The 26,895-nt window shown below is 46.0% G+C and overlaps 2 protein-coding genes and 1 long non-coding RNA gene across 8 annotated transcripts in view; 1 reads left to right on the top strand and 2 right to left on the bottom strand.

The window, feature by feature from the left end:
* The first annotated feature begins 60 nt into the window (after positions 1-60).
* Positions 61-25,639, top strand: LOC110146508 (zinc finger protein 471-like). Of its 6 annotated transcripts, XM_020907408.2 has the most exons (6): positions 61-481; positions 1,530-1,611; positions 2,811-2,937; positions 3,235-3,330; positions 5,597-6,647; positions 24,072-25,639. In XM_020907408.2, the coding sequence occupies exons 2-6, from the start codon at positions 1,567-1,569 to the stop codon at positions 25,531-25,533; spliced, it is 2,781 nt and encodes a 926-aa protein (XP_020763067.2). In that variant the 5' UTR covers positions 61-481; positions 1,530-1,566; the 3' UTR covers positions 25,534-25,639. The 6 variants fall into 6 exon arrangements, with proteins under 6 accessions (XP_020763067.2, XP_020763060.2, XP_020763063.2 ...); XM_020907401.2 differs by lacking the exons at positions 61-481; positions 1,530-1,611; positions 2,811-2,937; positions 3,235-3,330; positions 5,597-6,647 and adding exons at positions 9,734-9,881; positions 18,070-18,196; positions 19,585-19,680 and having other exon boundaries at positions 23,510-25,639; XM_020907398.2 differs by lacking the exons at positions 61-481; positions 1,530-1,611; positions 2,811-2,937; positions 3,235-3,330; positions 5,597-6,647 and adding exons at positions 15,347-15,429; positions 18,070-18,196; positions 19,585-19,680 and having other exon boundaries at positions 23,510-25,639.
* On the bottom strand, positions 8,215-10,597 carry LOC139030000 (uncharacterized). The gene is made up of 2 exons (XR_011482340.1): positions 9,822-10,597; positions 8,215-8,541 (listed from the first exon to the last, which is right to left on the bottom strand). It is a non-coding gene; the product is annotated as an uncharacterized lncRNA (long non-coding RNA).
* The window catches only part of SMIM17 (small integral membrane protein 17), a 36,298-nt gene continuing 24,484 nt past the window's right edge, over positions 15,082-26,895 (bottom strand). The window contains exons 4-5 of the transcript XR_011482334.1: positions 25,101-25,204; positions 15,082-16,933 (exon numbers count right to left, since the gene is read on the bottom strand). The gene's annotated coding sequence lies outside the window, so the exon portion shown is untranslated. The remainder of the gene's footprint in view (positions 16,934-25,100; positions 25,205-26,895) is intronic.

Here is a 26,895-nt window from a genome sequence, read left to right as displayed (position 1 = left end):
AGGTTCCCCACGTGCCGGCCCTACCGGAAGTGCCCGCCTCAAAACAACGCCCGCGCGCTGCGGGGGCTCCTGGGAGTTCGCGCAGCCCCAGTGTGCGCATGCGCGGTCTCACCGACGTGGTCCGGGAGACCAGAATGCAGTGGGATCCTGGCCCGCTAGCGGGTAGGATTTAGGTAGCGACGGCCGAGTGCAGGACTGGGAGTGTCTGGGTTTGTCAACGAGCCGCACTGCTTTTATCTGGCAGGGGGGTGCCCTCTTCCCAAGGCTTGACCCACGGATGGGAATGGGAGGCGCTTTGGGAACGGAGCGCGCACGCGTACTGACGCCCATGGAGGCGGGGCCAGGTAACCCAGAGTAACGGACACGCCGCTGCGCGGTCGCCCGTGGGGGCCTGGTTTCGTGCCCGAGGGGGCCGGATGAGCGGAGGCTGCGCAGGCGCGTAGGGTCGCGGCCGATTTCTGGAGGGGCGGAAGCGCTGTGGGTGAGTTGGTAAGGCGTCCTTGGAGAGCGAGTGGGAGGGGCTTTGTGAGGGGGGGGTGGTCCCTGGGGACGTGTGTACCTGGGGACGTGCTTGGGGACGTGTGTGCCTGGGGACGTTTGTGCCTGGGGACGTGTGTGTCCCTGGGGGCGTGAGTGCCCGGGGACGTGTGCGCCCGGGGACGTGAGTCCCTGGGGACGTGTGTCCCTGGGGACGTGTGCGCCCGGGGACGTGTCCCCCTGGGGACGTGTGTGCCCGGGGACGTGTGTCCCTGAGACGTGTGTGCCCGGGGACGTGTGTGCCCGGGCACGTGTGTCCCTGGGACGTGTGTGTCCCTGGGGGCGTGTGTGCCCGGGGACATGTGTGCCTGGGGACGTGTGTGCCTGGGGATGTGTGTACCTGGGGTGTCCGCACTGGTTTGTCTGGCGTCCTGTCCCCCTGCACGGTTGTTTCTCCGTGTGATTATGGGATTTGGCTCATGGTTTCTGTGGGTGTTTGTTGAGGACTCTTCTGAGCGCTCGAAAGGCTGTGTAACTATTCGTTTAAATTTTTATAGCAACTAAACAACAGTAAGGGGGGAAATCTAAAGAAAACGACTATATAAAACTAAAACTGAATCAGTGTTATACACTTGAAATTAACACAGTGTTGTAAATCAAGTATACTTTCATTACAGGAAATCAAGATACTGTGAAGTCATCTATTGGACTTTTTCTAATTTGACCCGTTTTCCCACTCATGCACTTCCAGGGACAGACATTTAGACAGGAATGGCTGCCTCAGCCATGAGGGAGTGTGAGGGAAATACATGTGAAGCCCTCAGCACAGTAACTGTGGTTACAGTCATTTTCTTCAATGACCATTTTGAGGAACAGATGTGGAGACATCGCACTAGGCTCTCTCACAACTTGGAGAACCAGTAAATCTCAAAAAAAGGTGTTGTGATTGGGCACTGCTCTGTTTTGATGTTTTACAGGGGGTAGATAAGAGAGAATAACACAAATTTGTTGCTTTTTTTTTTTTTTTTTGATACTTCCTTCCATCTCCTCAGCTCCACATTCACAGGACTCTGTTCTTTGAGAGGCCTCATGAAGGGAAGCATGGCCACTGGACCTCTGGAAGGCACATCACAGGTGAGTTATGGTTTTTTGGTTTTTGTTTTTTCTTGCAATGAGACCCTAAAGAATAAAGATTAACCCTAACCTTAAAGAATAAAGTCATCTAGTAAAACAGAAATCGTCATAAATACTGCATTTATCAAGTGCCCTGAGCTTTAATCCCACATCCTAGGACAGATTTTTAAAGAAGTGAGATTTTTTTCCTTCCTAGTTGCAGAACAGTTTCCATTTCACATAAACACACGTTTAAACAAATATGTTTTCCAGGATTGTAGTAAATTATGAAATGTACTTATCAAAAGAGAACTCTATAATCCAGTTTTTTTAACTTAAGTATACAGTTTTCACATTTCATTGTACTTACATTTAAATTTCACCATTAAATACTGAGCATAAGTATATGCTGACCCTGTATTCAGATTTTTAAAAAAATGTTAAGATAAATGGACAAATGGAAAAAAATGGACAATTGGCTTTAAGGATGTGATGTATTAGACATTATAGAATATATTAAATAATTAGAGAATCTAGAAGGAGGTAAAATTCCATCTATGTACATTTACACATTTAGTAAACTCTATAGGGACAGGAAGACATATGTAAAGCTTTGGGCTACAGTTGGAGGAAAAACCCATTCAGGACTGAACTGAGGTCCTGGGTTGCTGACAGTCTTCCCTTGTCTTCAGACTTCAGACAAACTCAGGAGTGTTTGTCAGTGCACAAACACCACCAACTTGTACAAAATCCCTATTTAGCAGGAGAAACAGCAGATTAAAGAATTGTCTTCTACCACTGAGGATGTGGTGGCCTGTCTGACATGAGCACAGCTGGCTAGAGACTGGAGATCCAGTTAGCTGTTGCAGCTTGAGGTCAGGATCTGTTGATTAGAACCACAGGCTACAGACTCAGTGTAGAGGTGCAATGGTTCATGCTTTCCTCAGAAATCCTTGTTTTCCAAACAAGTTCCTGGAATGCTTTCCTCAAACAGGGTCCACGACCAGTTTTAACAATTTGGTTGATAATATAGGATAATTTTTCTTACCCAAAGAGTTGATCTTCACTATCTATAATATGTATCTGTATTTGGCAAAAAAAGAAAAACAAAAACGCTGGATCCTGCAGTACACACACAGTGCTTATGCAGCACCTGGTATTTTTCAGCCAAGACCCTTTTCCCTCGGGCTTTGTGGGTAAGAAAGTGTTTGCCCTTTCAGCGATCACTGACATTCCGAGATGTGGCCATCGACTTCTCCCAAGAAGAGTGGGGATTCCTGGACCCTGCTCAGAGAGAACTGTACACAGCTGTGATGTCAGAGACTTACCAGAACCTGGTCTGGTTGGGTGAGTGCACCCAGCCCTTAGTTCACATCTGCCTTCTGCTTTGTCTTCCTCCTCCTATTGGAAATCTCTGGGGACCGACAGTGGCCTTTACTTTTTGCTCTATGTCCCATAAAGAGCATAGTTAGAAATGGACAACTTTCTCTTTACTGTCCTTCCAAAAACCTTCAAATTTTGTCTGGCCATTTTTTTTTCCCCTTGGCCATTCTTATAAGGGCTTTGATCCTGATTCCTGTGGTAGAGGCTGAATTCTTGGGTAATAACGGCATGACCAACTGCCATTACTTTCTCTTTCCAAAGGCGTATCTGTTGCTGAGCCCAACATAGCCTTCCTGTTGGAGCGAGGCCCACAGCCCTGGGTGATGAGGGAGGAGGATGCAGAAGCTCCAGGGGCAGGTGAGTCTGGGACCAAGTTGAGGGAAGGATGTACGTGCAGAAAGCCAGCTGCCTTCTGAGATGACCACAGTTTTAAGGTGTTTGGGCATCTTCCTTCAGCGGGCCTCTGGTCTGAGGTCCCCAGTGGATCCAACTCTCATCCTCATTCACTATTCTACTCAGCCACCTTTTTAAACAATTACCTCCAAATGTAAGTTTGTGATCAGCTGTCCTAAACCTTTACTCTCTGGATTGTTTTTTACCACTTTATCCTTCATTCATTTCATAAGACTTTCCTCAGAAAGATATCTCAAAACTTCTGTTTTCTTTACGTATCCAAAAAATTCTCACTCTCACTTCTGATAAATTGAATAAATATATCCATCCAAGAACTGTTCCATTAACAAACATATTCAATCTCTAGTTCTGGCCATGAAAGGGAATTTTGTTACAGACTAGAACCCATCACGGAATTTACTATTTAACAAGAGGAAATAAGAGATGTTCTTAGAACAGGCACATGAAAAGCTGCTCAACATTGCTAATTATTAGAGAAATGTAAATCAAAACTTCAATGACATATTACTTCACACCAGTTAGAATGACCATCATCAAAAAGCCTATAAATAACATGCTGGAGAGCATGTGGAGAAAAGGGAACCCTCCTACACTGTTGGTGGGAATGTAAACTGATACAGCCACTATGGAGAACAGTATAAAAATTCCTTAAAAAACTAGAAATAAAGTTGCTGTATCATCCAGTGATCCTACTCTTGGGCATATAGCTGAAGAGATTTCTAATTTGAAAAGACACATGCAACTCAGTGTTCACTGCAGCATTATTTAAAATGTTGAAGACATAGAAACAGCCCTAATGTCCATGGACAGATGAATGGATAAAGAAGATGTGGTACACATATATAGCAGAATATCACTCAGACCTAAAAAGAATGAAACAATGCCATTTACAGCAACATGGATGGTTGAGAGTATCATACTAAGTGAAATAAATCAGACAAAGAAAGACATATGATATCTCTTATATGTGGAATCTACAAAAAAATGATACAAAGAACTTATTTACAAAACAGAAATGGACTGACAGACATAAACAAACATATGGTTACCAAAGGGGAAGGTGGGGGCAGGGATAAATGAGTATGGAAATCAGATACAAATGACTGTATAAAATAAGCAACAAAGATTTACTGCATAGCATGGGGAACTATATGTATTCAATATCTTATAATAACCTATAATGGATATAAAAGGAAACTTACAAAGAATATAGACGTATACATATGTATGTATACTCTAGTCACTTTGCTATACACCTGAAACTAACACAATATTGTAAATCAACTATGCTCCACTTTTAAAAAGAGATGTTCTTGGACACCTTGGCAAAGTAGGAACCAAGCTGGAATATTTGAAACAGTGGTCACTGCACACACAGCAGAGTGGCCAGAGACACACACACCTGTGGGGGATGGTGCGGGATCTGGCCACGTGTGTGTGCAGCTCACCTGTAGCGTCTAGACCTTTTCAAGCCAAGTCCTGGGTGCACCTCTTGCATCTCATGGATTGCCACTGGAAATGCCCCAGCTGAGAACTGGTGGGGTGGATGGTACCCCACCTTGTGGGCAGTCTGGGCCATGTGAGCCCTTGATGTGTGTCTTTGTCTGTCTGAGCTGCTGTAACAGAAACACCACAGACCAAGTGGCTTAATCAACAGATCTTCATGTCTCACAGTTCTGGAGATGAAGATGCCTGCAGATTCAGTATCTGGCAGGGCCAGTTCCTGGTTCACAGATGACCGTCTTCTCACTGTGCCTTCATGTGGTGGAAGGGGTCCCTTTTCGAAGGGCACTAATTCACTCATGAGATATTAAATAATTTATTTCAATGGATATTTGTTAATCAACTATACTTCAATTTTTTTAATTTAAAACTTAAAATGCATTTCAAATTAAAAATAAGGATAATATATGGTGCTGATGGTTGCACAACATTGGAATGTATTTAATGCCACTGAATTGCATCCTTAAAACTGGTTGAAATGGTAAATTTTATGTTTTGTGTATTTTTCCACAGTAAAAAAATTGTTTTAATTAAAAATAAGAATAAATGGGTATTTGTTTCTAGCTTTTTCTGTTAGTAGAGTATGACAATAAATGTCCTTGTACATATATCCTTAAATACTAGAACCTTTTTCTAAGGATAGATTCTCAGCAGTGGGGATACGTACATTTATTTATATTAATGTGTTTATATGTTCATTTTTCAGAGAGTGAATCAACACAGAAAAGCGAGGAATTGTCTTTAAGGAAGAGAATAAAAGGAGAAACATACCATTATGAAAGAGTGATGAAAAAAACAAGCAGCACGGGTGGAGAATATGAAAAAGCCTCCAGCACCAGGGCATACCTCATCATCCATCAGAAGATGAAGGAGGAAGAGAAATGCTACCAGTGCTTCGAGTGTGGGAAATCCTTCCGTCGTCGATCAACTCTCATCCAGCACCAGAGGATCCACACAGGAGAGAGACCCTATCAGTGCAGCAAATGCGGCAAAGCCTTCAACCAGAAGGCCCACCTCGCCCAACACCAGCGCACCCACACCGGTGAGAAGCCCTACGCCTGCAGGCAGTGCACACGGGCCTTCAGCCAGGTGACACACCTCACCCAGCACCAGATCGTCCACACCGGAGAGAAGTTCCACGGCTGCAGCGAGTGTGGGAAGGCCTTCAGCCGCCCCTCCGCCCTCGCGGACCACCAGAGAATCCACAGCGGAGAAAAACCCTTCAAGTGCAAGGCCTGTGGCAGAGCCTTCACCCAGAGCGCCCAGCTCCTCAGACACCAGAAGATCCACTCTGAAGACAAGCCCTACAGATGCAGCAAGTGCACCAAGTCCTTCATCCGGCTGTCCTCCCTGACGGAGCACCAGAGGACGCACACCGGAGAGAAGCCCTATCAGTGTGAGGACTGCCCGAAGGCCTTCTGCCGCCTCGTGCAGCTCACTCAGCACCAGAGGACGCACACTGGTGAGAAGCCCTACACATGTCAGGAATGCGGCCGGGCCTTCACCTGCAGGTCCCATTTCACTGTCCACAGGCGGAGTCACACAGGAGAGAGACCCTATGAGTGTCGGGTGTGCGGGAAGACCTTCAACAATCACTCCTCACTGGTGACGCACGACAGGACTCACAGTGGAGTGAAGCCCTTCAGATGTGGTGCGTGTGGGAAGGCCTTCAGCACATCCTCCTCGCTCTGTCAGCATAAGAGGATTCACACCGGGGAAAAGCCCTACAGTTGCCACGAGTGTGGGAAGGCCTTCAGGTGCAGGTCGCACCTTAGTCGGCATCAGCAAATTCATATGGGAGAGTACTGGCCAAAGCCAACCAGACTCGAAAATGCTATTATTCCGGTTACCTAACCATCAGTCAAGATCTTGAAAATGAGCAGCCTCAGTTGACTCTGACTCTTAGAAAAGCAGCTTATTCTCAAGGTCTCAGGAGCTCACTGAAAAATAGATAATGAACCAGGACCTACTGTATAGCACAGGGAACTAGACTCAATGTTTTGTAATATCTACAAAGGAAATACAGCTATGGTTTTTCCAGTAGTTGTGTACAGATGTGAGACTTGGACCATAAAGAAAGCTGCCCATGGAATTCTGTCCTCGATCTATAGTCTTCCCCAGGCAAGAATACTGGATTGGGTAGCTATTCCCTTCTCCAGGGGATCTTCCCAACCCAGGGATCAAACCTGGGTTTCCTGCATTGCACACAGATTCTTTACTGTCTGAACCACCGGGAAGCCTGAGCATTGACGAACTGATGCTTTCTAATTCTGGTGTTGGAAAAGACTCTTGAGAGGACTGCAAGGAGATCAAACCAGTCAATCCTACAGGAAATCAACCTCAGATATTCACTGGAAGGACTGATGCTGAAGCTCCAGTACTTCGGCCACCTGATGCAAAAAGCTGATGCGTTGGGAAAGACCCTGATACCTGGAAAGATTGAGGGCAGGAGGAGAAGGGGGCAGCAAAGGATGAGAGGGTTGGACAGTATCACTGACTATTTGAGCAAATAGGGACGTGAATTTGAGCAAACTCCCAGAGACAGTGAAGGACAGAGCAGCCTGGTGTGCTGCACTCCATGGGGTCTCAAAAAATGGAGCACAACTTAGTGACTGAACAACAACAATGGGAAATGAATCTGAAAAAGAGCAGATATTTGTGTATGCATAACCGACTCACCTTGCTGCACACCTGACACCAACACAATATTGTGAATCACCTGTGCTCCAATGAAAACGATTTGTTAACGTGCTCTTTGGATGGAATAACTGAAGACAGGGAGGAAGCAAAGCAAGTTAAAAGCAGAACATGAAACCATTGTCCTGCAATCTGGAGAACTCTAGCCTCCTACCTGCATCCAGCTCTGCTGCCATCACTAATAAACAGCAGCACTGCACAAGTGACTTTACTGGCCCTGAGTCTGGGTGCCCGCACATTTAATGCCCTGAAACCAAGTTTACAGTGCAGGTGTCCTGACAGCCAAAGATGAGGCCAAGAGATCACCTCTTGGCTTCAGCTTCTGTCCTGATGGGAGAGACACATGTGCCACCAAGATCACAGCGTTAGCAAGGGGTGGGGGGAGGGGCTTGGATGTTGCAAAGTGTGAAAAAACAAACAGCCATGACCTAATACTTTACATCTGAAAAATGGTGCCCAGATTTGGTCACAGGTTTAGCTTCGAATTACCCAACCAGCGGTCTTTTCTGAATTTTCTCCCACACTTCCTCCTACAGCTGCTGTATTTTAGTGATCTCATCACTGCACCTATCACCTTTGAACAAGAATCAAGAGACTGACACAAAGGAACAGCACTAGGACAGATATAAGGGGTATCATATTAATAGATGTTAGGGGATATTCCTAAACTGAGCACACAGGATTTTTTTCCTCACTTTTTTCTTTTCAGTGCATATATAAAAGCATTTATAAAATGCATGCACCAGTGTAGAGAAGAAAAATACATACTCATTGTTGTTTAGTCTCAAGTCATGTCCGATTCTTTTTCAACCCCTTGGACTGTAGCCCGCCAGCTTCCTCCCGTGGGATTTCCCAGGCAAGAATACTGGAGTGGGTTGCCATTTCCTCCTTCAGGGGATCTTCCCAACCCAGGGATCAAACCACCGTCTCCTTAGGCAGGCAGATTCTTTACCACTGAGAATATAACAGTAGAGTCCATGTAAAGAATTACTCCTAAATGAGCCAATGTTGAAATTCAGGATGAAAAGCAGCATGAAGATTAAAGACTTCAGTGCCCTGACTATTCATTTTTCAACAGTAAATATTCTCATTTTCTCTACTCTCTATTCTTCCCTGTTTTCTATTTCTCCACAGCCTTTCTCACCATTCAGTACACTGTTTTACTCATTCTCTTGTTTCCATTCACTTGAAAGTAAGATCTTAGAGGGTGGGGAGTTTTGTGGGTTTTTTCTCTGCTGTATCCCCCTGAATGGCTTTTCCTTTGTTGTTGTTCAGTTGCTTAGTCACGTCCAACTCTTTGTGACCCAATGGACTGCAGCACGCCAGGCTTCTCTGTCCTTCACCATCTCCAGGAGCTTGCTCAAACTCATGTCCACTGAGTCAGTGATGACATCCAACCATCTGGTCCGCTGTCATCCCCTTCTCCTCCTGCTGTCAATCTTTCCCAGCATCAGGGCCCTTTCTAATGAGTTGGCTCTTTGCATCAAGTGACCACAGTATTGGAGCTTCAACATCAGTCCTTCTAATGAATATTGAGAATTGATTTCCTTTAGGTTTTTCCTTATTTGCTTCAATTTCCAAGTCAGCTACCTAATTCTACTATTTTCTTAATATCTCATACCACAGGCCATTTCCACTCTGATCAGGGGCAGAATGGGGTTCAACACCAGTGCAGGTTCCAAAGAAAATACTTTCTGAAGAGTGATAATAACGACATTTCCATTCTGCAAGTGAGAAATGTACTAACTTGGTGTAATAACAAGTGATAGAGCCCAGCAGGGGTTCCCTCGCTGATCTTACGGTCCCAAAACTTAACACAGGAAGAAAATCACGCTCCCACGAGCAGGCTCAGAGGACCGCACTAGAACGACACCGCGGTCATTCGGACACAGACAGCGGGACATCACAGGTGCACACCAGAGCTCACAGAGGACTGTCCGTTCCCGTAACTACGGACGCTTCTGGTTTCCAGGAGAAGGGAGGGGGAGTTCGCATTCTATGCGCCTGCTACACTCGCTCCCAGCCGCGCCACGCCCCTGAACCCTCGGGCCCCGCCCCTCGAGCGTAGTCCCGCCTCTGGTATCCTGGGCCCCGCCCCTCAGGCGCTGTTACGTACGTGCGCAGGCCCTCCCCTTCGGACGCTAAGGTTCCGCCTCTCCTGAACAGCCTAAGAGCACGCCCCCTCGACTAAGCCACGCCCTATCTCCGCCCCTTGCTCCTGACTGCTCGCCCACCTGGGGAGGTTCGGCGCCTGGGCACTGGTCTCCCGGGCGTCAGCTGCCGAAGTCCTTCGGGTGAGGGCGGCTGGCTTCCGCGGGGAGGCTCGTGGGTTGGTCAGGGTGGTCGAGTGTCTGAGCCCGAGGGCCAGGCAGGGCCGCCGAGGCGGGCGGCTCTGAGCCCGGCCGTGGAGCCCCGGCCTGGGCGCCGTTGCGCCGTCGCTGCCGGGCGGACTACATTTCCCAGAGGCCCGTGCGGGTGCGCCGAGGCTGCGGCTCGGACCGGGATCCGCGTTTGGAGCGGCTGGATCGGGGTGTGTGGGTGCGAGAGGCAGGACTGGGCTGTGAACGTCCAGAGCGTGCGACCGGGGGGTGCTGGTGTGAGTGTTCGAGACGGGTGTGTGAGGTCAGCCAGCGCGTGGGGCCCCGGGAGAGGCTGAGAGATCGTGGGGGGTGTGCGTGTGTGAGTGTGTGTGACAGGCGGGTGGTGTGTGTGTGTGTGTGTGAGTGTGTGAGACTGAGAGCGGGTGTGTGTGTGACTGAGAGCGTGTGTATGTGAGAGACTGAGAGCGCGTGTGTGTGTGACTGAGAGCGTGCCCCGGGAGAGGCTGAGAGATCGTGGGGGGCGGTGTGTGTGTGTGTGTGTGTGTGTGTGTGTGTGTGTGACAGTGCTGGGAGAGGCTGAGAGATCGTGGGGGGCGGTGTGTGTGTGTGTGTGTGTGTGTGTGTGTGTGTGTGTGTGTGACAGTGCTGGGAGAGGCTGAGAGATCGTGGGGTGTGTGTGTGTGTGTGTGTGTGTGTGAGACAGTGCCGGGTGAGGCTGAGTGTGTGTGGTGTGTGTGTGTGTGTGTGTGTGTGTGTGTGAGACAGTGCCGGGAGAGGCTGAGAGATCGTGGGGTGTGTGTGTGTGTGTGTGTGTGTGTGAGGCTGAGAGATCGTGGGGGGCGGTGTGTGTGTGGGTGTGTGTGTGTGTGTGACTGAGAGCGTGCCCCGGGAGAAGCTGAGAGATCGTGGGGGGGGAGGGTGTGTGTGTGTGAGAGCGTGTGTGTGTGTGTGTATGAGTGTGAGTGTCTGTGTGTGTGTGTGAGAGACTGAGAGCGTGTCTGTGTGTGTGTGTGTGTGTGTGTGTGTGTGTGACAGTGCCAGGAGAGGCTGAGAGATCGTGGGGTGTGTGTGTGTGTGTGAGAGTGAGTGTGTGTGTGTGACTGAGAGCGTGTGTGTGTGTGTGTGTGTGTGTGACTGAGAGCGTGTGTGTGTGTGAGTGTGTGTGTGTGACTGAGAGCGTGTGTGTGTGTGTGAGTGAGTGAGATCGTGGGGGGTGGTGTGTGTGTGTGTGTGTGTGAGGCTGAGAGATCGTGGGGGGCGGTGTGTGTGTGTGAGAGTGAGTGTGTGTGACTGAGAGCGTGTGTGTGTGTGAGTGAGTGAGATCGTGGGTGGTGGTGTGTGTGTGTCTGTGTGTCTGTGTGTGTGACTGAGAGCATGTGTGTGTGTGTGTGACTGAGAGCGTGCCCCGGGAGAGGCTGAGAGATCGTGGGGGGTGGTGTGTGTGTGTGTGTGTGTGTGTGACAGCATGTGTGTGTGTGTGAGTGAGTGAGATCGTGGGGGGTGGTGTGTGTGTGTGTGTGTGTGTGTGTGTGACTGAGAGCGTGTGTGTGTGTGTGACTGAGCGTGCCCCGGGAGAGGCTGAGAGATCGTGGGGGGCGGTGTGTGTGTGTGTGTGTGTGTGTGTGTGTGTGTGTGTGTGACTGAGTGAGATCGTGGGGGGTGGTGTGTGTGTGTCTGTGTGTGTGACTGAGAGCGTGTGTGTGTGTGTGACTGAGAGCGTGTGTGTGTATGTGTGACTGAGAGCGTGCCCCGGGAGAAGCTGAGAGATCGTGGGGGGGGAGGGTATGTGTGTGTGAGAGCGTGTGTGTGTGTGTGTGTGTGTGTGAGAGACTGAGAGCGTGCGCGTGTGTGTGTGTGTGTGTGTGTGACAGTGCCGGGAGAGGCTGAGTGATCGTGGGGGGTGGTGTGTGTGTGTGTGTGAGGCTGAGAGATCGTGGGGGGCGGTGTGTGTGTGAGAGTGAGTGTGTGTGTGTGACTGAGAGCGTGTGTGTGTGTGTGAGTGAGTGAATGAGTGTGTGTGTGTGAGTGAGTGAGATCGTGGGGGGCAGTGTGTGTGTGTGTGAGGCTGAGAGATCGTGGGGGGCGTTGTGTGTGTGTGTGAGAGTGAGTGTGTGTGACTGAGAGCGTGTGTGTGTGTGAGTGAGATCGTGGGGGGTGGTGTGTGTGTGTGTGTGTGAGTGAGATCGTGGGGGGTGGTGTGTGTGTGTGTGAGGCTGAGAGATCGTGGGGGGCGGTGTGTGTGTGCGTGTGTGAGTGTGTGTGTGTGACTGAGAGCGTGTGTGTGTGTGAGTGAGAACGTGGGGGGTGGTGTGTGTGTGTGTGAGAGTGTGTGTGTGTGTGACTGAGAGCGTGTGTGTGTGTGAGTGAGTGAGTGACATCGTGGGGGGTGGTGTGTGTGTGTGAGAGAGTGTGTGTGTGTGACTGAGCGTGTGTGTGTGACTGAGAGCGTGTGTGTGTGTGAGTGTGTGAGTGACATCTTGGGGGTGGTGTGTGTGTGTGAGAGAGTGTGTGTGTGTGACTGAGCGTGTGTGTGTGACTGAGAGCGTGTGTGTGTGTGTGTGTGAGTGAGTGAGATCGTGGGGGGTGGTGTGTGTGTCTGAGAGCGTGTGTGTGTGTGATTGAGAGCGTGCCCCGGGAGAGGCTGAGAGATCATGGGGGGCGGTGTGTGTGTGTGTGAGGCTGAGAGATCGTGGGGGGCGTTGTGTGTGTGTGTGTCTGTGTGTGTGATTGAGAGCGTGTGTGTGTGTGTGACTGAGAGCGTGTGTGTGTGTGTGACTGAGAGCGTGCCCCGGGAGAAGCTGAGAGATCGTGGGGGGGGAGGGTGTGTGTGTGTGTGTGTGTGTGAGACTGAGAGCGCGCGCGCGTGTGTGTGTGTGTGTGTGTGTGACAGTGCCGGGAGAGGCTGAGAGATCGTGGGGGGTGTGTGTGTGTGTGTGTGTGAGAGTGTGTGTGTGTGACTGAGAGCGTGTGTGTGTGTGAGTGAGTGAGATCGTGGGGGGTGGTGTGTGTGTGTGTGTGAGTGAGATCGTGGGGGGTGGTGTGTGTGTGTGTGTGTGAGAGTGTGTGTGTGACTGAGAGCGAGTGTGTGTGTGTGTGTGAGTGAGTGAGATCGTGGGGGGTGGTGTGTGTGTGAGTGAGTGAGATCGTGGGGGGTGGTGTGTGTGTGTGTCTGTGTGTGTGTGTGTGACTGAGAGCGTGCCCCGAGAGAGGCTGAGAGATCGTGGGGGGTGGTGTGTGTGTGTGTGTGTGTGTGTGTGTGTGTGTGTGTGACTGAGAGCGTGTGTGTGTGTGTGTGTGAGTGAGATTGTGGGGGGTGGTGTGTGTGTGTGTGTCTGTGTGACTGAGAGCGTGTGTGTGTGTGACTGAGAGCGTGTGTGTGTGTGTGTGACTGAGAGCGTGCCCCGGGAGAAGCTGAGAGATCGTGGGGGGGGAGGGTGTGTGTGTGTGAGAGCGTGTGTGTGTGTGACTGAGAGCGTGCCCCGGGAGAGGCTGAGAGATCGTGGGGGGGGGAGGGTGTGTGAGTGTGAGAGCGTGTGTGTGTGTGTGTGAGAGAGAGAGACTGAGAGCATGCGCGCGTGTGTGTGTGTGTGTGACAGTGCCGGGAGAGGCTGAGTGATCGTGGGGGGTGGGGTGTGTGTGTGTGTGTGTGTGTGTGAGGCTGAGAGATTGTGGGGGGCGGTGTGTGTGTTTGTGTGTGTGTGTGAGTGAGTGTATGTGTGTGTGACTGAGAGCGTGTGTGTGTGTGAGTGTGTGTGAGTGAGTGAGATCGTGGGGGGTGGTGTGTGTGTGTGTGTGACTGAGAGCGTGTGTGTGTGACTGAGAGCGTGTGTGTGTGTGTGACTGAGAGCGTGCCCCGGGAGAGGCTGAGAGATCGTGGGGGGGGGGGGAGAGGGTGTGTGTGTGTGAGAGCGTGTGAGTGTGTGTGTGTGTGAGAGAGACTGAGAGCACGCGCGTGTGTGTGTGTGTGTGACAGTGCCGGGAGAGGCTGAGAGATCGTGGGGGGTGGTGTGTGTGTGTGTGTGAGGCTGAGAGCGTGCGAGGCTGCAGTATGTGTGTCCGGTGCGTGAGATTGTGTGTGTGTGTGTGAGGCTGAGACAGATCGTGGGTGTGTGTGTGTGTGTGTGTGTGTGTGTGTCTGAGAGCGTGCGTGGTGTGTGTGTGTGTGTGTGCGTGCATGCGAGACTGCAGTACGTGTGTCCGGCGCGTGAGATTGTGTGACAGTGCCTGTGTGTTCGCGTGTGAGGGAGACCAGTGTGTATTGTGTGTGCGCGTGTTCGAGGTAGCAACTGCAGTGTTTGTGTATGTGCGCGAGAAATCCACCTGTCTCAGAAACAGAGACCTTTGAGACTGTGTGAGAGAGAGAGGAAAACCAATGTGTGAGACCAAAGTGAGTAGGAGAGAGACTGAACCATGGTTCGCCACCCGAGGTTTGCAAATGCAGCCTCTGTGAAGGGACAGTGAGCCGTGGGTGTGTGAGAGATTGAGACTGGGGTTGTGTTTGTGATGTTTGTGACCGCCATGTGTGCGTGTACATGACCTCTCTGAGGCGGTGGTGTGACTGCAATAATGTGCCTTCCACTGGATGCTTGTGACTCTGTCCTTCGTGTGATCAGGGTTATGTGAGACTTTCTGTCAGTGTCTGTGTATCACCCTGTGTGGTTGTAACAGCGCCTGTGTGACTGTGGTGTTTGGGGGGAGACTGCTTGGAAGGTTGATAACTTTGGCCGCCTTGTGCATGTTGATTTATGGAATTGTGTATTGCCAGGATAAGAATCCTGGGGTAGAATTCCCTGCTTTCAGTCCCAAGAGTTCCACTGAGAAGCAAGAGGTGGGGTACCTGGAGCTCCCGATTGGAGCAGGAGACATGCTCAGTGCTGGGTGACAGAAAGGAGGGGAAACCAAGGAGTTGAGGACAAAGATGAGAGGGAAGGGGGCAGAATTGGGTGCCAAAGGATCCATTGTCATGGAGGGAAGCAAAGGTTTGGCAGGAGGAGGATAACCCTGTCCTCTGATGGCATTCAGGAGTCACATTTTCAAACTGTAGACTGTATCAAAGCATGAAGCGGAGATGTGGGAAGGAAAGAGTCCGCCTTTACCTACAAAATAGAGAAAACAACAATTTCATGGGATTAGTTTTTAAAATAAAGTGAGAGGAGGTAATGTACGCAGAGTATCTAGCACATCTCATTAGTTTTCTTCATAATAAGACCAAAGAACAGGAATGCAACTTTTAGAAAAGATCAAATTTAGGACCTCGAGCTTAAGAGAAAGAGTTAAAAATTAGACCCCTCATCACCATTGGTTGCCTGTAATCCCCCCCTTATGTGGGCAGTGAAACCAAAGGAGGCTGGGAGGAGGAAGGGGAAGACACACTGGTGATCCTGGGAGTGCAGAGAAGGCCTCATCTTCGCACTCTCCTTTTCCTTCTCCAGCCTTCCCCTCCCAGGACAGTGCTGTTTTCCAAGAGAGAAGCCAGGAAAACGTGACAATGACAGTTGAACTAGTGAAAGCCATAGCCCAGGTTAGTTATTTCCTTTCTCTTCCTAAGGCAGTCTTACTGTTTGGGACTTACTAAAGCTGTTTTCCTTATGAAAATCCCCTGACTGATGGTCTTTGGAAAAGACCCCAAAGCTGGGAAAGATTGAAGGCAAAAGGAGAAGGGGCAGCAGAGAATGAGTTGGTTAATAGCATCATCTACTCGATGGCTGTGAGTTTGAGCAGAACTCCAGGAGGCAGTGAAGACAGGGAAGCCCTGTGTGCTGCAGTCCATAGAGGCGCAGAGTTGGACATGACAGCGACTGAACAACAACAGTCTTATCTCAGGGCCTGGCTCCCACCTCTCCCAGAGAGCACTCCCCTTATTTTTTACAGATAAACTTTTTTTTTTTATGATAGAAAATTTGCAGATAGCAGGGAGTATGCATATGCGTCACACTCTGCTTCCCCAGTTTCTAACATCTTAAATTAGTTTCATGTGTGCTATGCTTAGTCGCTCAGTCATGTCTGACTCTTTTTGACCCCATGGACTGTAGCCTGCCAGGCTTCTCTGTCCATGGGATTCTCCAGGCAAGAATACTGGAGTGGGTTGCCATGCCCTCCTCCAGGGGATCTTCCCATCCCAGGGATCAAACCCAGGTCTCCCGCATTGCAGGCAGATTCTTTACAGCCTGAGCCACCAGGGAAGCCCAAGAATCCTCAGTGGGCAGCCTGTCCCTTCTCCAGGGGAACTTCCCCACCCGGGAATCGAGCCAGGATCTCCTGCACTGCAGGCGGATTCTTTACCAGCAGAGCTACCAGGGAAGCCCTTAATGAGCCAACATTGACAGATTATTATTAAGTCCATGCTTTGTTCACATTGCCTTAGTTTTCACTTACTGTCCTTTTTCTGTTCCACGGTCCTATCCAGGGTACCACATTATGTTTAGTAGTTCTGTCTCCTTTTACGTGACAGTTTCTCATATTTTCCTTCTTTTTGAAGACCTTGTCAGTTTTGAAAGGTTCTCAGGTATTTTGTAGACCGTCTCTCCAATTTGATGTTTTTCTCTGATCAGACTGGACTAACGTGTTTTCAGAAGGAAGATCAGAGTTCCATTTTCATCATGTATTACACATCAAGGGCTCATGCTGTCTGCGTGACTTGTTGTTGTACTTGGCGCACCTAGTTGAGGTGGTACCAGGTCTCTGCGCTGCAAGATCACTCCTTCTGTTCCACTTCTCCATGCTGGTCTCCCCTCTCCATCGGCAACTACCAGTCCTAGCTGTGCGTCTATCCAAAGTTAGTTTCTGTTTTGTGTTTTCAAATTGTGCAGTTAAGTGAGATCATCCAGTATTTGTCTGTCTTTGTATGACTTATTTCACTTAGATAACACCCTCTAGTTCCATAGATGTTGTGGTAAATGACAACACTGAGCATTACAAAGAGTTTTAGTATTTTCACTGGGAATAAATGTGAAGATGAAAATGCCCATAACACTTTAAAAAATTTCTCACAACTGTCACAGAGACAGAAATCAAAGTAGTGGTTACTGGAGGGGAAGAGGAGACAAGATAGGGTTAGGAAATTGAGAGGTATAAACTATTATGTGTAAAATAAGCTACAAGGATATATTATAGAACACAGGTAAATATAGCCAATATTTTACAATAACTGTAAATGGAGTATAACCTTTAAAAATTGTGAACTCTATATTGTATACCTGAAACTTATATAATATTGTTTGTCAACTATATCTCAATTAAAAAAAAAACCTGCGAACCTCTCAAAATTGACCAAAAAAAAAAAAAGAAAACTCTCTCAATCTGCTGTTGATTATAACTGGGCACTGTCTTTAAGAAACTGAAAATAACTATTTTTGGTTTCATTTCGACATTGTCTAAATACATACTGGTTTGTTGTACTCACATTTAGTACCCAACTTGAATGTGTTGTAGTCCTGCACTGGGTGATGTCTCATGTTGAGGCGTGGCATGACATGCTAATTAATTTTAATGGTACAGCATTAAAAAACAGTTGCATTCTAGCGGAATTCCCTGGCATTCCAGTGGTTAGGACTCTGTGCTTTCAGTACTGGGACTGGGTTCGATCCCTGGTTAGGAAACTAAGATCACACAAGCCATGAGGCTCGGCAATCCCGTCCCCCCCAAAAAAAAACTGCACTCTAAATATACTTTTTATTGTGTCAACAAAACAACTCCAGGCATGTCAGTTCAGTGCCTCTTCTCCTTAAAACACTAGGATCCCATAGAGTATCATTTCCATAATATCAACTTGAATATTCTTTTTTGTTGTTTTTGAAGGTTCAACCACAGATACATATCCTTCCTCGAAGCCCTTGTTTACTGCCCTGTGGCCATCTGTCTATTTCCCCAGGCCTGAAAAATCCCATGCACAGATGAGCCTAGCGGGCTCTAGTCCATGGAGTGGCAAAAAGTCAGACAGAGCTGAGCGCACATACTCGCACACACAAGAGAAATGGATTGGCACCATTGTATACAGTGCAATTTAGCAGCTTCAGTAAGAACTATTTAATATTGTATGTTTAAGGTTCTTCTCCTCTAAGGGCTATTTCTCACATAATGTAGGGCCAACTTAATGCTTAAGCTTGAAGTCACGTGTGCACATGAGCATCGCTTGACCCAGAAGGTCTTTGTGTTATTTCAGGACCTGGTGACATTCAAGGATGTGGCAGTAGACTTCTCCCAGGAGGAGTGGGGATGGCTGAGCCCTGCTCAGAGAGGCTTATACAGGAGTATGATGCTGGAGAACTATCAGAGCCTGGTATCACTGGGTGAGGATCTTTTCCCCCTCTGCATAATTCAGAAGTACCGTTAGGGACTCTTTACTTTTTTTTTTAATTTACTGTGTGTCGATGAGAATTTAATCTGGAAGATGAAGAGGGTGTTCAGGAACTGGTGACCATTTCAGGCTGAGTCAGTGGTTTTGGTGTGTATCAGATACTTCATGAGCGTGTCCGTTAGTCAGTTGGGAGCACGGGGCACGCTGTGACCCTCACTGGTCTCCTGTGCTCCCTTGTTTTCTGTCCTACAGTATTGTTACCGGCATAACAGTTCACCAAGAATATAGCCGGATCGTTATGAATTCAGAATATTGCTTTAAAATTGTATATTTTTATGAACTTGCAGAAAGTGAACTAGTGAGGCACATGCTGAAAATTGCTTTAGATGTTCTTCAGGAAACTAACACCCTTCTCAGCCCTAGGGCCACCTCATCGGCTAGTGTAGCTCCCCCTTGTCCAGAGGCCCCTTTTATCCTGCTTGCTTGTGGTTCACTAAATGCTGTGAGACTAAATGTATGTCTTTCACCAAATTTGAGAAATGTTTGATCATTATTTAATTTTTTTCTACTCTCTCTTCTCCTTCTGGGATTCCAGTTGCACACATATTAGAAACTTGGATATTGTGCCTTAGGTAACTAAGGATGTGTTCACTTTAAAAAATCTTTTTTCTCTGTCAGCTTAGATAATTTCTGTTGATTCATTTTCAAGTTCACTGCTGCTTTCTTTGTCCTCTTCAATGTCTTGTTAAGCCTATCTAGTGAATTTTTAAATTTCAGATACTGTATTTTTCAATTCTAGACTTTTTACTTGGTTCTTTTTTATAATTTCTATTTTGCTGCCAAGAGTATTACAAGTATATTTCCCTTTATATTCTTGAATATAGATATAATAGCTGTTTTAAAATCCTAGTCTACTGATTCCAGCATCTGTGTTATCACAGGTTGGGTCTCCATTAATTGCCTTTTTTTCTGAGTATGATTCACTTTTTCCACTTTTTAGGGAGTAATTAGATTTTTTTCTTGGACACTATAATACATTATAGAGTTTCAGGATTCTGTTATATGTTCCTCTGACTGTTTTTTAATCAGACAGTTAACTCAAACTCCCAGCTGTCTCTAGGGGTCCTTTATATTACCTCACTTACTGCTGTCCAATGATCTTCTAAAAATGCTGGGCTGAATTTCTGCCTCCAGTCTCTTAGAAAATGATTCCACTTTTATAGGATTGACTGTTGGCAGCCCCACTAAGCTACCCCAGAAGCTTTATATAGTCTGTCACTCCTTGAACTATTCATTACTGTCATGTCATGCCATCAGAATTAAGGGACCAGCTGAAATGTCCAAACCATGACCCGTTTTCATATCTTTCTCTGCATGCAGGACTTTGTATCTCTAAGCCATATGTCATCTCCTTATTGGAGCAAGGGAAGGAGCCCTGGACGATGATGGAGAATGAGATGAGAAGCCCATTCCCTGGTGAGTGTGGGAGAACCGGAGGGGAATCCTTTCTAGGCAATGACTCAGCCATTGTACAGGTGATCTTTCCTCCTTTCTTATGCTTCTTAGAAACTCTTCTCAAAGAAGGGCACCCAAAGCTGGTGCTCTGGGACAACCCAGAGGGCTAGGGTGGGAGGGAGGTGGGAGGGGGTAGAAGGGGGGACACATGTATACCTGTGGCCAGTTCATGTTGATGTATGGCAAAAAGCTATCACAATATTTTAATTATCCTCCAATAAAATTAATTAAGAAAAAAAGAAACTCTTGTCAAGGCTTCCAAACCTGGGAGAAAACTGAAAGTTGACTTCTTAGCATGAGCTCCCCAGACATCTTCTCTTCTGCTTGTTGTTTTTCAGTTGCTCAGTCTTTTCTGACTCTGACCCCTGGACTGTAGCATGCCAGGTCCCCGTGTCCTTCACTGCCTCCTAGAGTTGGCCCCATTCATGTCCACTGAGCTGGTGATGTTATCCAACCATCTCATCCTCTGCTGCCCCCTTCTCCTTTTGCCTTCAGTCCTTCCCAGCATCAGGGTCTTTTCCAGTGAGTTGGCTCTTTGCATCAGGTGGCCAAAGTATCGGAGTTTCAGCTTCAGCATTAGTCCTTCCAATGAATATTCAGGACTGATTTCCTTTAGGATGGACTGGTTGGATCTTGCAGTCCAATGAACTCTCAAGAGTCTTCTCCAACACCACAGCTCAAAAGCATCAACTCTTTCGCCCTCAGCTTTCTTTATAGTCCAACTCTCACATCCGTACGTGACTACTGGAAAAACAATAGCTTGGACTATACGGACCTTTATCAGCAAAGTGATGTCTCTGTCTTTTAACATGCTGTCTAGGTTTAGCATAGCTTTCCTTCCCAGGAGCAAGTGTCTTTTAATTTCATGGCTGCAGTCACAGTCTGCAGTGATTTTGGAGCCCAAGAAAATAAAATCTGTCACTGTTTCCACCTTTTCCCCTTCTGTTTGCCATGAAATTATGGGACTGGATGTCATGATCATAGTTTTTTGAAAGTTGAGTTTCAAACCAGGTTTTTCACTCTCCTCTTTCACCCTCATCAAGAGGCTCTTTAGTTTCTTTTGGCTTTCTGCCATTACAGTGGTATCACTGGCATATCTGAGATTGTTATTTCTCCCAGCAATCTTCAGTCTCTTCTAAAAACTCATTTTGCAAAAATCTTTATCCAGCTCCTTCCCATCCCCTCTTTCCTTTCGACATACCGAGTTAACATAAGCTTCTAAGTTTTTTACATCTTAACTCCAAAATTAGATGCTGCATGCAGATCATAACATACCCTGCTACTTTAAATCATTTTTTGCTTTCCTGTTGCAAATAGGAAAAATCCAAATCCTACCATCTCCTCCTTAATTTTCCAGCCTTATCCTCCATTATGTTTTAGCTTTTTCACTGTACTTTAGCCCAGAGTTTTCTTCATGATGCAAGGTATAAAGGTATGTTACATATGTGTTACAGGTATTCCCACATCCTGAGTCTCTAAGCTGTGAGAGATCAGATGAGGTTAGAGGCAGTCTGAGTTCCAAGTCTGATTCCCTCTGGATCATAGGCAGTGTCTTAGGACTGTCATTTTCAACAAGTGCCTGATGTACAGTTGAAAAGCATTGCTCTAGCCCATAGGTCGCCTTTTCTGAAGTTGCAAGCTCTTTCCCACTCAGGCTTTTGTTTTTCCTGTTTTCTCTGCCTAGAATGTTCTTCTCTTGGCTTTCTGTCTATGCCAGAGCTCAGGCCAGATCTCAAAAATAATCTCTTTGGAGACCTTCCTAACCACCTCATATAATGAACATTACCCTATTCCAACCCAAGTATGGTCTATGAAGCCACTGTTTATTTTCTTTGTAATACTCAGGAGAGCCCGTAATTAACTTGTTTTGGGGGTGTGTGCTTATTTTTTGCCTCCCCCTGCTGAACCTGAATTTCACAAAGGCAAGGGAATGTTGGAATCACACATGATAATTATGCCTTTATTAAATTCCTTCACTTCTGTAACAGTGCTTGATCTTTACATTTGGGGATGATGTGGCCCTATTCTTCCAGGATCCTCCAAATATTAGAAGGGAAATAAGCTCGGTTTAGACACGCTTTATAGTTTGGTTATGTAGGAAGCTACTATCTGCCTTAAAGAGGAAAACAGAAAGAGGAACTTTCCTGATAAGAGGTAATAACTGTCCATGTGAAGAACAGATACAGGAAGAGGGAAAGGGGATAAAGAAGCCTGTTGTAAATCTGGTAGGACATTGAGTCACAGTATGGCTTTAAGTATTATTCACTGATTAAGATAGCTCAGCATCCATGGTGAGAAAAGCCAGAAAGGCAAGGGACAGCCACGGCCTCCATGGGAGGCTGGAATGAAGACAGCCTTCACACGACAGAGAGTGAGTTGAGGGAGGAGCAGATGACACTGCCATCTCTCTGCTTTTCTCCTTCTAGGATTGCTCCCCTCAGTCCATCTACAGAAGAAAAACCACACGGAATTGGTTTCTTGAGCTCTCATGGACCCAGTTCTAGAATTATTGAAGTTTGGGTGTTCCTGATACCATGAATGACCTGGGGAGAAAGCTTGTTAATACCTCAGTGTTTCTTAATTGCTTTGGTAGATTTGATCCCTCCCATCTCTGAACTTTTATACTAGTTTTACTTTTTTACCACATGGATTCATTTTTGATATATTTTCTTCTCAAATTACTTGCTTTGTTGGCCTTGTCTTCCTCATAAGTTTCTGTACTTCTCTAGAACAGCTGTCTTCACTTTAGTGTTCCTCATGCTTGACATGTAGTAGAAACCTTCTTAGGGAGCATTGGGTCAGTCAGTAATTTGTTATTATATTTCTTTTTTTTTTAATTAGTAATTTGTTATTATATTTCTTGATATCACCTCTTCCCTCAAGTTTTCTCTTAGTGTCACCTCTTCTGTTCACATTTCTTCTTTATAGATTTATCAAGAATTTCTTACTTATGCCTGAGTTCCTGTGATATACGTTAGGTGACTTAGTAGTAGTATATAAGGCTCATTTATTTCTTCCAGAAAGCTTATATTCTATCTCACCAGGTGAGATAGAATAGTGATGTGGTAGTAAATAAACATTTAATTAATAGTAGTGATACCAACCCACATATCTCCGTAAGACTAGTTTCTACAAAAAGATACATGGCAGAACCCTATTAAGATGTGATAGTTTTCCTAGGCTGGTGAAAGAAAGATGATGAATGCAAAAAACCCTTAATATGCACTCTTAAGTTCAGGGATCTAGGAGAAATGAAGACCATTTACTTTATTAAAATACATGGGAATGGCTTATGGGAATGCTATTTTCTGATTATGAAGAGATGACTCTAGGATTTTGCCTAAACTCCAAGAGAAGTCACAAAGCATAAGGTGTTTGTGGTTTCAGGTAATCTACAGAGATTTTTGAGTGGCAGAGTTATGTGGTAGTATTTGTTTTTTAAGAAAGTTAGCCTGGCTGTATATGCAAGTCTCCTAGAAGAGGGGGAGAACAGAGGAAGAGAATTTCATGTATAGCCTGTTATGTTAATACAGGCATAAAATATCACTACCATTGCAACCTACACCTTCAGGACTCTGTTATCCTACATTTAATTTGCTAAATCACCGTTTCCATGTTCTTCTATGAGCTCTTATTCTCTGGGGTCTGCTTACATATTTTTTTCAGTTGAAATGCCTGTGCATAATATACTTTGTGGAGTTCATTATTTTCAAATCACCTTTTCTGTGTTAAATGTTTCCTTTGTTATAGCCCATGATAAAGGAAACATTTGGTTTTTTGAATCTTTCAGATTGGGAATCTATACATGAGACACAAGAATTACCTCTGAAGCAGTTTGTGTGTGATGATATGTTAATGGAGAGAATTGCAAGCTATGAACTTGAGTGTCCTACTTTTGGAGAAAATTGGAAATGTGAAGATCTTTTTGAGAGGCAGTTGTTAAGCCAAGAGACATTTATCAGGCAAGAAAGAAGCACTCCTAAAGAAACCCTCACTGTGGAAATAGACCACAGATATAACAAACCTGAGAAATTTGTTCCTCTACACAGTATAGAAGAGAATATTTATAATAATCACAAGTCAGATAAAAAAAACTTTTCCAAAAATCCCATGGTATTAAAACACAAGAAAGTCTGTGCAGGAAAGAAACTTTTTAAATGTAATGAATGTGAGAAAACCTTCACCCAGAGCTCATCTCTTACTGTTCATCAGAGAATTCACACTGGAGAGAAACCATATGAGTGTAAGGACTGTGGGAAGGCCTTCAACCAGAGTCAACACCTTGTCCAGCACCACAGAATACACACCGGAGAGAAACTCTTTGAATGTAAGGAATGTAGGAAAGCCTTCAGCCAAAATGTACATCTTATTCAACATCAAAGAATTCATACTGGAGAAAAACCATACGAATGTAAGGAGTGTAGCAAAGCCTTCAGCCAGCCCGCCCACCTTGCTCAGCATCAGAGGACTCATACCGGGGAGAAGCCGTATAAATGCAAGGAGTGCGGCAAGGCCTTCAGTGACGGCTCGTCCTTTGCCCGACATCGGAGGTGTCACACCGGCAAACGACCCTATGAGTGTATTGAATGTGGGAAAGCTTTCAGGCAGAACACATCGCTTATCCGTCACTGGAGATATTATCACACTGGGGAGAAACCCTTTGACTGCATCGACTGTGGGAAGGCCTTCAGCGATCACATAGGACTTATTCAGCACAGGAGAATTCATACTGGAGAGAAACCCTACAAATGTAATGTGTGTGGGAAAACTTTCAGCTACGGCTCATCCCTGACCGTCCATCAGAGAATTCACACAGGAGAGAAACCATATGAATGTGACATCTGTGGGAAAGCCTTTAGCCATCATGCCTCCCTCACCCAGCACCAAAGAGTGCATTCTGGAGAGAAGCCTTACCAATGCAGGGAATGTGGAAAAGCCTTCAGGCAGAGCATACACCTTGCTAGCCATCTGAGGATCCATACTGGAGAAAAACCCTATGAATGTAAGGAGTGTGGAAAAGCTTTCAGCATCAGTTCACAGCTGGCTACTCATCAGAGAATTCACACTGGAGAGAAACCTTATGAATGTAAGGAATGCGGGAAAGCCTTCAACCAGAGGGCACACCTCGCACAGCACCATAAAATTCATACTGGAGAGAAACCTTATGATTGTGCTGAATGTGGTAAAGCCTTCAGCCAGGCTACCCGCCTTATCCAACATCAGAGAGTTCACACAGGAGAGAAACCCTACAAATGTACTGAATGTGGGAAGGCTTTTAGTGACAGCTCATCCCGCGCCCAGCATCTGAGACTTCACACAGGCCAAAAGCCCTATGCATGTGTTGAATGTGAGAAGGCATTCAGAACAAAATCATCACTTACTTGTCATCAAAGACGTCATACAGGAGAGAAACCTTACGAATGTAGCGCGTGTGGTAAAGCCTTTAGCCATCGACAGTCGCTTACTGTTCATCAGAGAGTTCATTCTGGAGAAAAACCATATCAGTGTAAGGAATGTAGGAAAACCTTCAGCCAGATTGGACACCTTAATCTACATAGAAGAATCCACACTGGAGAGAGATCTTACAAATGTAAAGAATGCGGAGAAGTCTTCAGACAAAGTGCGCACCTTTCTCATCATCATAAAATTCATGCTACAGAGTCATCTCAGGCCCTCAGCTCTTCCCCATCCCCTGTGTCACCAAGTCCTGGGAATATGTCTGCTGAGTATTTTTGGAATTCATCCACATCTTTCCATCCTCATTGCCCTAATCCAAAACATAGTCATCTCACCTGGACTATTCCAATTGTCTAAACACTGATCTCTCTGCATCCTCTTTTGTCCCCTCCAAGTTCATTCTTCACACTACTTCCACAGTGGTCTGTTCAAATGTAAATGTAATTATATGACTCTCTTAAAACCCTTGGTGTGAAAATTTAAACTTCTTGATGCATACCAAGTGCTTAGCATAGTGCCTGACCCAGACTAAATGCTCTGTAGTGATAGCTTAGTATCCTTCAGAGTCTGCTTGAAAGCTGATTTTAAGCAGTGAACTCTGGAAGACAGTATATGTACTTGGAGATCATAACAGTTTTTGAAACTGAAACTTAATGTGAGTGATGAGGATTAGCATGTGTTAAAGCTTAAACATTAACACATTTAAAGCTTGATACCACCACATATATGACTGTATTCCTTTGTTGGTGAGAAAATTCAACATGATATAATACACAGAGTATGTTTTAGGAAGTATCTAGAACTCTGGATAAGACTGGAACAAAAGAATTAGAAAATAACTGGGAATAATGCAAGACTGTATTTAGAAAAGGCAAAAAGTAAAAATTCCTAATATTGAAAATAGAAGAAGCAGAGAACTTGAATAGTCTAACCCTTTTTTAAGACACCTGGTTTCACAGATTAATGCTGAACCTTCAAGGAATCATAATTAGGCTGTTCTAGAGTCAGAAAAAAAAATTGAAATGGATTATTTTGGAGTACTTCTAACCTCTGTTAAGGAGAACAGAGGTTATGAATAAATAGAGATCCGTGTTTCTAGATGGAACTTCTAGTACTGTAAACATGTCTGTACATTCAGTCAACTCCAGTCACAGTTCTTTCAGGATAATTTTCCACTGACAGTTTTGTTCTGAAAATCAATGTAGTATGGTAAATAGGGAAGCATCACAAGGAAATTTCTGAAAAATGATTGTATCACCATGAATTTAGTTAATTGCAAAAGTAATTATTTTTCATGTGTCAGTGGGAGAGAGAGATTACTTAAATGGTGCTTGACAATTATCCAGCTGGAAATAAAGTCAGATCCACATTTCACCCCTTACAGAGAAGTTCTTTCCATATAGATTATAAAGATATAATAGGAAACAGAATATTAAATTTCTTAGAAGAGAATGTAGAATGTTTCTATCCCCTTGAGTTCAGATAGGCTTTAGTAAGCAGGACACAGAGTCCAGAAGTTATGAAGAGGGACAGTGTTAGGTAGGACCATGTGAAAAATTTAAACTTTCCCACAGTATAAGACACTATGCAAAGTGAAAAGACATGACATATTTTATACATATATTACAAAGGATATAGTCCTTATAAAAAGTGCTGTTGCTTTACGTGGCAGCCTGGATGGGAGGGGAGTTCAGGGGAGAATGGATTCATGCATATATA

Source organism: Odocoileus virginianus, chromosome 20 (genome assembly GCF_023699985.2).
Source record: "Odocoileus virginianus isolate 20LAN1187 ecotype Illinois chromosome 20, Ovbor_1.2, whole genome shotgun sequence".
Taxonomy (NCBI): domain Eukaryota; kingdom Metazoa; phylum Chordata; class Mammalia; order Artiodactyla; family Cervidae; genus Odocoileus; species Odocoileus virginianus.
The sequence above is the reverse complement of the archived record's forward strand: the minus strand, read 5'-3'. Positions and strand labels throughout refer to the sequence as shown.